General features: G+C 37.4%; 1 protein-coding gene across 1 annotated transcript; it reads left to right on the forward strand.

Moving 5' to 3' along the window:
• The first annotated feature begins 6,798 nt into the window (after positions 1 to 6,798).
• On the forward strand, positions 6,799 to 8,862 carry LOC150094320 (heat shock protein 68-like). Its single transcript, XM_090411762.1, has one exon. It carries the CDS (start codon positions 6,837 to 6,839, stop codon positions 8,724 to 8,726), a length of 1,890 nt encoding a protein of 629 aa, XP_090267888.1. The 5' UTR covers positions 6,799 to 6,836; the 3' UTR covers positions 8,727 to 8,862.
• The last annotated feature ends 2,625 nt before the right edge of the window (positions 8,863 to 11,487 follow it).

The following is an 11,487-nucleotide window of genomic DNA, read 5'->3' on the forward strand; positions in this document are numbered from 1 at the left end:
TAAAGCATAATACAATAGCCCCAAACAGAACACATGGAAACCACAGGAATAGAAATACATATAGAAAACACAAGCAGTATCAGCATATTCGCAGCCTACAACTCCCCCCCCCCTCAAAAAAAAAATAAAATAAAAAACTCCTGAATTCAGATCTGGATGAAATACTCAACGCAGGTAAAGCAGTAATCGTAGCTGGTGACTTTAATGCCAAACATTCCACGTGGAACAGCAGAAACTCGAATATCAACATCAGACTACTGAATTCATATACCACTACAAGAAACATGACAGTAATAGGACCCACAGAACCCACACACTACGCAGCAACAGGCCGTCCAGATGTACTTGATATAGCAATACTAAAAAACATTGCGCACAGCTATCAAATACAGGAAGTTAACGAATTAAGTTCTGATCACAACCTATCATTTTGCAATTAGGAACCATACAAGATTTAACGGAAAGCACCACCAGCTTCATAAATTGGAAACAACTTCCCTTAGCCTTCCACAAAAACCTTGGCCCAGTGCCACATACAACCACCGAAGATAAAGAAAAAGCAGTGAAAACCTTTGAAAAATAATTACTAACAGCAATATCACAGGTAACAAATATAACCAAGTGTGCACCACCAAATAAACTCCCAGAGGACATAAAACGTCTTATCCGTGAGAAAAACAGATTAAGAAGACAATACCACAGAACAATGGATCCCACAGCTAAGCAGGCAGTTAACAGACAACAAACCAGGTTCAGTATACTCTAAAGGACCACCGAAACCAACTTTGGAATAACAAAATACATCACCTAAACACAGAGGATCAGTCATTGTGGAGAATGATCACTACGTTCGAAGAGTTCCAATTCAAGGTGAATATAGAGTCGCCTTCAATGATGAAGAAACAGCAGAAGCATTTGCAGACAGTTTAGAAAGACAATGCACCCCAATTATACCAATATAGATATAAACTTCATAAGAAAAATCCACACACAAGTACACGTAAAATTACTCAAAATGCTTCATTCCAATCCAACAACAAACCTATGTCACCAACAGAAATATATGAGATCATAAGAAAGCTAAACAACAAAAAGGCTCCGAGTCCGGATGGAATAATGAACAAAGCACCCAAACTACCCACCCCCCCGAGAAGGGGTTATGCATCTGGTAGCCATCACTAATGCCATCCTTCGACTAAATTATTTTCCAGAGCGATGGAAGCTTGCGGATGTCTTTCCTAATTCCAAAAGCTGGGAAAAATACACAATTTCCTCAGAATTAGAGACCGATCAGCTTTCTTTCATGTGTAGGCAAGATAGCCGAACGCGCTATACTCACACGGATTCAAGAGGCAATAGATAACAACCACGTCATACAAGATGAGCAATTCAGCTTTAGGACATATCACTCCACAACGCTCCAAATTTATAGAGTCATTGAATACATCACACAAAGATTCGAATGGCACCAACATTCTGGTGCAGTCTTCCTGGACATAACACAGGTATTTGACAGAGTATGGAACAACGGTCTAATTTTTAAACTACACGAAGTTGGAATCCCATTACCACTAGTTCTACTTATCGTCATATCTGAATAACAGAAAATTTAAAATAAAACACGGCTGCTGTCCCCCCTACTCTTCTCCATATACATAGCAGATCTTCCAAGTTGTCCCCATCCTACGCCGCTCTTTATGCCGATGACACAATTATCATAGCCAGATCCCTCCGTCCACATCTAGCCTCAAGCAAGCTACAAAGAGTATTTCACGAATTAGAGAATTGGTACAAAAAATGGCGTATTGCAATCAACCCGGGTAAAAGCTCTGCAGTACTTTTCACCAGACGTGAAGAAGAACCGAACACAAACATACAAATGTTTCGAAAAGTCATTCCTTGGCACAACTCTACCAAGTATCTAGGAGTTCATATGGATAAGCGCCTAAATTTCAAGACACACATAAATAGTGTCTCCACCAAAGCAAGTCAGACTATTGCACAGCTATATCCACTTTTGAATAGGAACAGCTTCCTAAACATAAACAACAAAATTCTCCTCTACAAATCAGTGATAAGACCTCAGATAACTTACACCTCACCAACTTGGGGACAGACATCTAAACAGAACATCCTCAGATTGCAAACGATACAGAACAAATACCTTAGAATGGCATTTATTACTCCTTGGTTCATCAGAAACCAGCAATTACACCAAGAAGCCAACCTTCCAGATATCAAGACCTACATGACAGGCATTGCAGAAAAGTTCTTCACAATCACAGATAATCACCCAAATCAACTAATTCGATAGGCAGCAGACTACAAACCCTCAGATCGTTTCAAATATAAAAAAACGAAATCCGCCATCGCTAGAGAAAGCTAATACAGTTTACAATGCTCACAATGAGCGGGTAAATTACCCACAATAATCCCCTCACACTCAAGCTAAAATCAGATGAAGAGTCAAGGACTGGGTCCATCTCCCAAAGAAGTTCCAAGTTCCAACTCTATGATAATGTCTACCCTTATATCTATGGCTTGGACGACTGCTACCGATTCTGTCAGGAATTTGCAATAACTCATTTAGTGTAACGCTACCTATTGCTACATGAATGTTAATGATGAAACTGGTTTACACTAATCCTTATAAATAAACGAATATCTTAAATCTTATAATAAAGTGTTCTCAACAGAAAGATAAAAGAAACACGAAAGAAATCAAACACGAAAAAAATGACAAATTAATTTAATGAAGAATACGCTAATCCTTCTATTTTTTGCAGATAATTTTGTATCTTCTTCTTATTGTGCTATTTCTATCGAAGGTCAGCGACCATCTTGGTGAACAAACTGCGCTCTTGTGCTAATCTGAGCAGTTGTGCACTGCTCTTTCCTGTCCACGTCTTGATGTTGTCAAACCATGATATTCTTTTTCTTCCTCTAGTACCTTTGCCATCAATTCTTTTGTAGAAGTTGGTATTTGCTGTTTCTCATGATGTGTCCAAGATATGATGTTTTTCGTTTCTTGATTATTTGTACAAGATGTTTAGCATTGCCAATGGATTTTAAGACATCTTCATTGGTAATTTTTTTCTGTCCATGATATCTTTAGCATTCTTCTGTATAGCCACATCCCAAAGGCTTCGATTTTCTTGATGGCTGTCGCCTTCAATGTCCATGTTTCAACTCCATAGAGCAGAATAGACCACACGTAGCATTTCAGCATTCGGCATCTGACTTCCATGTTTAGGTCTTTATTGCAGAATAGTGTTCTCATTTTCATGAAGGACTGCCGTGCAACTTCAATCCTTGTCTTTATATCTATTTCTGGATCCCACCGTTCATTAAGCCAGCAACCAAGATATTTATATCTTGACACTTGATCAATATTTTTCCCACTGAGTGTCAGTTTCATTGATGAGACTGGATGTTTGCTGATGATCATGTATTTTGTCTTGTTGATGTTTATATTTATTCCCATTCTTTGGCTTTCTATGTATACTCTGTCAACGAGTTTTTGGAGATCCATAATGTTATCTGCAATTAGCACGGTGTCATTTGCATATCGTAGGTTGTTAACAATCTTTCCATTTATTGTGATTCCCTCTGAACATTCTTCCAATGCTTTTTTAAAGATTACCTCTGCATATATGTTGAACAGGAGTGGTGAGAGCACACATCCTTGTCTCACTCCTCTTTTGATGTTAATATCACTGGTGGTAATGTTATCTAATTGAACGGTAGCTCCAATACAGATTTGTTATTAGTCTTATGTCTTGTTCGTCTAGCCTTATTTGTTGGACTTCTGTTAAGTTAGTGTGTCTGACTTTGTCGAATGCTTTTTCAAAATCTATGAAACACATAAAGACATTTCTGTTTTTCTATGCATTTTTGTATCAATATTTGGGTTCAGAAAAGGGCCTCTCTAGTACCAAAACCATTCCTAAAGCCGAATTGTGTTTCACTTAGAATTTCTTCACTTTTTCTATAAATGCGATTCTGAATTACTTTCAAAAATATTTTTAATGTTTGGCTCATTAGACTAATCAGTCTGAAGTCACCACAGGAATTCGCTTTGGGTTTCTTTGGGATAGTGATAAATGTAGATTTGAGCCAATCTGATGGAAATTCATCACTTTCATATATTTTATTAAATAGTTTTTCAAGAAGTTTGTTGTTATCTGGTTCTATTAATTTTAAAAATTCTCTTTGCACACCATCTGGTCCACTGGCTTTTCCTGTTTTACTTGTTCGTATAGCATTCTCTATTTCGCATTTCATGATTGCTGGTCCTTGAATGTTATCTTTTATATTTATAGGCTTCTGTCTAGTATCATTGAAAAGTTCTGTTATATATTTTATCCAAATCTGTGCTTTATTCTCTTCTTCTAGAACTATTTTTCCATTTTCGTCTCTTAGAGACACTATTTGCTTTTTCCTCAGTTTTCCGGAAATTTCGTTGATTTTCTTATACAGATTGAAATTACCATGTTTCTTCTGAAGCAGTTCAATTTCAGTACATAAATTTTTCATCCAATTTTACTTGGCTTCTTTATTTTTTTCTTGATGATGTTATGTGTTTCTGTATACCTGGCTAGGTCGTTGTTTTTATACATTCTTCTTGTATCAATAAGAGAAAGAATCTCATCTGTCATCCATTCCTGTTGTTTTATATTATTCACATAACCTACTTTTTCAATACTTGTTGTTACGATGGCATTCTTTTAGCTATTCCAAAGAGATTCCACACTTTTATTTTCTTCTATGTTAATCTGTTGTAATCGCAGGTTAAGCTGTGTCTTGGCACTTTTATTTATGTTCGGGTCTTTCAGTTTTTTTACATCAATTTTCTTTTTTCTTCTTTTGTGATTTTTTAGCTGATTTTAATCTAAGACGTTCTTCTGCAACTATGGGATTGTGGGCTGATGAGATATCTGCTCCAGGATAAGTCTTTGCACTCTTTATACTACTGTGGAATCTTTTATTTATCAGTATATAATCAATTTGATTTCTGACAATATTATGTTGGTTATCTTGAGGCGATTTCCAAGTGTACAGTCTTCTGGGTGGAAGTTTAAACCAGGTATTTACTATTGTTAGATCTTCTTCCTGACAGAACTGGACTAGGCGATCTCCTCTGTCATTTCTGGTGCCTAAACCATGTTCGCTAACAATTTATCCATCACCCCCTCTTCCCACTTTTGCATTGAAGTCAACCATCATTATGTTTATATCATGTTTCTTTGTTAGGTTTTTAATCTCTTTTAGGTGTTTATAAAACTCTTCAACATCTTCACTTTTGTCAGATGTGGGTGCATAAACTTGGATGATATTTATGTTAACGGGATTTCCCTTAAGTTGTAACAGCATTATCCTTTCAGAAAATGGAATCCAATTTATTACTGATTTATTGATTTCTTCATCTACTATTACAGCTACACCATGTCGATGTTTGTTCTCATCATTCCCAGAGTAATACATTGTCGTATTATCTTGTTGACACTTTCCAGATCCTGGCCATCTTGTCTCGCAAATTCCCAAAATCCGGATGCCCAGTCTCTTCATTTCACTTGTGGCATTTCTTAATTTGCTAGCTTCATACAGAGTTCTGACATTCCAAGTTGCAATTTTAAAAGTGGACACCATTTTGAGCCCGGAGATTCTTCGCACCCCTGTCCCATTTAAGGGACGGCGGGAACTTGGGGCCAATTGTAAGGGTTTGCTCGCCATGGTGGTTGTTCTGGAGATAAGGTAGAGCAGTAGTTTCTCCGTTTGCTTTCTGCTCCGCAGTATTACAGACGTACACAATATAATCATATTGCCATCTGCAAATCTCTGATCACAAGCTTTTCCGTCATCATTTGGCTTCAACCTTGTGTCAGTACTGACAATGCTGCTTCCCAATGTCAGGGGCAGTAACCCCAGTAGTAGGTGCTTATTTAATGGCGGCACTACTCGCCATGTCACCGAGTTGTCATTGGGCTTTGTGGGGTTTTAAGTGAGACAGAGTTGCCACTTCTGCTCCCCCACGCCCTGATAGCTCAGTCGCTGTTGGTCCACGGCTGCTTATTCGCCAGATTGCTCTGCTTATATCGCAGCTAACCTCCATATCTGAAGGCTGTTCGCCGATCCGCCACCTGGGGACGCACCCGGTAGTAGTCAGCTCTGACCCGGGAATTTTGTATTAGGATAAAATAAAATGGGAATGTCGATGGTAGTAGTACTGTTTCAAAACAACATGAAATGTCCGCCATGATCAACTACTTCAATCTATTCTCATACAGGACATTCCATATTCCCAAAACTATTTTGGTTACTCGGCTCTGAATCCTCTCAACAATCTTCACATTCCCAAGAAACCTAAGCAACCAAATCTGAGCATAACAGTTCAGACTTCTTTGCTCCTACTAGTCAGCGTATTAGGTTATTATTATTAAGGTTTTCGTATTATTTTCATTAAAAATTTTTAATCAAAATTAACGTCCAGAATTTTTATTCTTTCGCCGAATACATTGCGCAAATTTTAAATTCACAGTCTATGCACTCTTATATCATGAATGCATATTTTCTGAAATCCAAAAAAAGTTTTAGAACTTTATTTTATTCAACCGATAGTTGTCGCAAAGCATATTATTGGCTTCTTACATTTGATTGGTTAACATATATGACGTTTGTAACGTTTGCTTATACACCGATTTCGTAATCGAATTATGAATGTACAGTCATGACAGGGTAACGTATGCAAATAATTTTCCATCTTCTTTCTAACGTAGTTGCGACGGCAGTATCAGAACATTAGCAATCGCATATTAATTATTAATTCCTCTGAAAATATGCTAAAGTTTTCTTCTCTGAACCGAGTCTTGAATAAAAGAACAATGCCAAAAACTCCAGCTATTGGCATCGACTTAGGAACTACCTATTCCTGTGTAGGTATTTTCCATCACGGAAAGGTAGAAATAATTGTTAATGATCAAGGTAACCGCACTACTCCCAGCTACGTTGCTTTCACCGAGACGGAACGGCTTATAGGTGATTCTGCTAAAGCACAAGTTGCCATTAATCCGCAAAATACGGTGTTTGACGCAAAACGCTTAATAGGAAGGAAATGTGATGATTCTAAAATACAGGAAGATTTGAAACACTGGCCATTTAAAGTAGTAAATGAAGATGGGAAGCCAAAAATTAAAGTAACATACAAGGGTAAAGAGAAACTCTTTGATCCAGAAGAGATTAGTGCCATGGTACTTATGAAGCTGAAAGAAATAGCAGAAACTTACCTGGGTGCAAAGGTCAAAGATGCCGTAATTACAGTCCCTGCTTACTTTAACGATTCTCAGCGTCAGGCAACTAAAGATGCTGGAGTGATTGCTGGACTGAATGTCTTGAGAATCATTAATGAACCCACTGCTGCTGCTCTTGCTTATGGACTAAACAAAAACCTAAAAGGTGAGAAAAATATTTTGATATTTGACCTTGGTGGTGGTACGTTTGATGTTTCAGTATTGACAGTAGACGAAGGTTCTGTGTTCGAAGTCCGTGCAACAGCTGGTAATACACACCTCGGTGGCGAAGATTTTGACCACAGAATGGTGACATACTTCGCCGAAGAATTCAAAAGGAAGCACAGAAAAGACATTTGCAACAGCCCACGTGCCCTGCGCCGACTGAGGACAGCATGCGAACGTACAAAAAGGACACTTTCCAGCAGCACAGAGGCAAGCATCGAAAATGATGCTCTATACGAAGGTATTGATTTCTATTCCAAGATCACTAGAGCCAGATTTGAGGGACTGTGTATGGACTTGTTTCGTAGCACTCTCGAACCAGTGCAGAAAGCTCTGAATGATGCCAAGATGGAGAAGGGAGTAATCCACGATGTAGTATTAGTGGGTGGTTCGACTCGTATCCCCAAGATTCAGAAACTCTTGAAAGATTTCTTCAATGGTAAGGAATTGTGCATGTCTATCAACCAGGATGAGGCCGTAGCGTACGGAGCAGCTGTGCAGGCAGCCATTATTACCGGCGACACTAGTGACGTCATCAAAGATGTGCTACTTATAGACGTAACACCTTTGTCATTAGGTATTGAAACTGCTGGTGGACTGATGACTAATATTGTAGGAAGAAATTCTAGTATTCCCTGTAAAACTTCAAAAATCTTCACTACCTACTCTGACAATCAGCCAGCAGTAACCATCCAGGTGTTTGAAGGTGAACGTGCCTTAACTAAAGACAACCATGTACTAGGGAGATTCGATTTGGCTGGCATTCCACATGCTCCCCAAGGTGTTCCTCAGATTGAAGTTACTTTTGATATTGATATCAATGGAATTTTGCACGTGTCAGCAAAAGAGAATAGCACAGGAACGTCTGAGAGCATCCGCATCACCAATGACAAAGGTCGGCTGTCAAAAAAAGAAATCGATCGCATGCTGTCCGAAGCAGAAAAGTATCGCCGAGAGGATGAAAAGCAGCGTCAGCGTATTGCTGCACGAAACACCCTTGACAGTTACGTGTACAGTATGAAGCAAGTGGTGAATGATGCAGATGACAAACTGTCGATGGAAGACAAGGAAAAGGTAAAGAAGAAGTGTGATGACATCGTAAATTGGATGGAAGACAACCTCTTGGCTAAAAAAGATATGCTCGAACATAAACTAAAAGAAATAAATTCTGTATGCGCACCTGTCATGATAAAATTCCATAAAGAGAAAAAATAATTATGGTAATCTTTAATGTTCTATAAGTTCGTGGTTTAAAGAAAATACAGAGCACTTGTATTTGAAATTTATAAACTTTCAATCAGTTGTAAATTATATTTGTTTTAGAACACTGTACGTTGCATATCTAACTGCTGATAGATTCACCAAAACTCAGAGAAAGCATGTCGTTTTAAAGATAATATACACAGATTTTTATATGATTTTACTAAATATTCTTGTCCATTCCTATAATCACACAAAAGATACAGCAGTGGAGTAATAAAATCGTTTTTTTTAGTTGCTTTTAAATCTTTTGTGTATTTCACGTACATCTTTCTGCACTGTTATATCATTATGTGGAATATTGGATCGCAAGCAACGATACATTACTTCAGTTGCGCACTCAGGATTTAATCTTTTTTTTTGGGGGGGGGGCGAGTTGAGTAGACGATTTAGAATACACACTACGCATCGTACACGACCTATAACTGAGCATCTGCAATGATCGTTAATTCGTAAGTAGTATAGAAATAGAAGACACAACACAACATAAATAAAAAAATGAATTTTAATTAGGTAGAGTTTTGGAAATTTTTCTAGTGTTTTTTTCCTTTGGGGGGGGGTCAGAGCACTCCCCTCTGGCTGCGCCACTGTATTACTTGATATATGCTAGTTGCTTCACCAGACAAATAATGTTACATGGTCCTGAGACTTGCACTTCATCTTTAATCAGATAAGGCCTATGTTATAAGGAATTGAAAAATATCCAGGCACTTTTAAAGTGTTGTTTATAATTTTTGTAAATTCTGTAAAGTTTTTGGGTGCACAGTGCCTATCTCTACATAAATATTTTAATATTTATAGTAGTATATAAAAGTTTCATTTTTGTTCACTCGTTTTGACTGAATATTCACATTTCTACCCTCTCTCTCTGATGCCATGCACTTGCTAAACCACACGCTGGCATGTTTAGCAAGTATATGATGACTCTGACCTCTACCCAACAGGCTATGGGTTTTTGAATTTTGCGTATAGCAATGGATGTCTGGGTGTCTTTTGGCAGTAAATGAATTTCAGCACTCAGAGTGAGCCCACCATCTTGCATCACAGAAAACTGAAGTAGCCTGAAAACTGTTTGATATTTGGGAGTTTCTGCAATCATATATCCTGAACCTCCCATAGTATTCCATGTTTACAACGTTATTTGGGTAAGATGGTTGATACTTCCACGTTTGGATTACTGTGCTCAAGTCTAGTCGTCTGCATTCCTTGGAGATGAGGAATTAGTGGAGAGGACTCAGAGGAGAGTGACTAAGTTGGTGAATGGTGTAAAAATGCTCCCTACATTGATAGATTTAGAGCTTATGGATTACAGAGGTTGGGTGATAGGTTATTGAAGAACACACTAACATCCAGAGATAAAGAGGTTATTATTCCTCTTTATAAGGTGTTGATACTCCCACATTTGGAATACCGTGCTCAAGTCTGGTCGCCTGGATTCCTTGGAGATGGGGAATTGGTGGAGAGCGCTCAGAGAAGAGTGACTAAGTTAGTGAGTGGTGTAAAAATCCTACACTGATAGATTGAGAGCTTGTGAATTCCAGAGGTTGGTTGATATGATAGAAGAGGAGAATATGATAGAAACATTTAAATTACTTAAAGGTTTTTATAAGATTGATGCAAGGGAAATATTTCAGCTGTGTGATAGTGATGGAAGAACAAGAGATCATCCCTGGAAATTAAGGAAAAGTGTGGTTAACAAGGGTGTGAGAACTAAATTTTTTGCTTGGAGAGTGGTCAATGAATGGAATACATTGCCTGACTCGGTTGAGTGCTTCGTCTGTACATGAGTTCAAGAAGAGGTATGATAGATATTGTTTTGATAGTTTGGGTCTCCTGTGATGAGTCTTCTGACTCCATGGAGATACCCATATAATAATAATAATAATATTTGGGTTATTTCAACATATAAAAAAAAATAAAAAACCTCTCATCATTGCAATAATTAGTTACAGTTTTATTACTTTTTATATCACATTACTTTTACTTTACTTTATTTTTATATCACAATATTTATAGTGTAATCCCCAAGTTTCAATGAACACATCTACTTGAATACATCGCCACTTCAGTACACAGCATTCTATTTCTGCTTTCCATCACATAAAACTTTGTACTTAGTCATATTAAAATGAAAATAATTTTACTGAACTGTCTATTGAATCCAACACCAGCTAGTCTGACATGTCAAGAGTTAACTGCTCCACTTTATGAAAGGCAGTGCTCTTACTAAAACTTATCTCTTTTTACTAGATATTTCACCTCTTAAGCCAATATCTGTTTCAGTACAGAAAAATATTTAGCTCCTGCCTTCAAATTCATTGTCATTCCTTATAATACTTCTCAACTTTGCTTCATCTACAAAAAGCTGAATATCCCCTTAATATCATCAGCACACCTAAGAATATGTTGAATTGGATTTAAACGGTACTGAATCGAACACAGATTGATAAGAAAATAACTATTTATTAACTTAAAAGCTAATACTGTATTTTGCTGGTATTATATCCAGCATCTTCAGAGCACACAAACAAAGTTTGTTACAAATGCGAGACAACCACAATTTGGTGTAGCAGTGGGGCTAGTATAAGTAATTGCAGCGTGCAACACAAGACTAAAGTCCTAATACGGTGCCATCTAAGTTTAAAAAAAAAAACAGTAGTCCAAAGTTTTGAAAAAAATAAAATTAAAATAAATAAATATTAATTTGGTCTTAGGA

This window comes from Typopeltis vanoorti, chromosome 22, assembly GCF_054136105.1.
Source record: "Typopeltis vanoorti isolate ZY-2024b chromosome 22, IOZ_Tvanoo_1.0, whole genome shotgun sequence".
Taxonomy (NCBI): domain Eukaryota; kingdom Metazoa; phylum Arthropoda; class Arachnida; order Uropygi; family Thelyphonidae; genus Typopeltis; species Typopeltis vanoorti.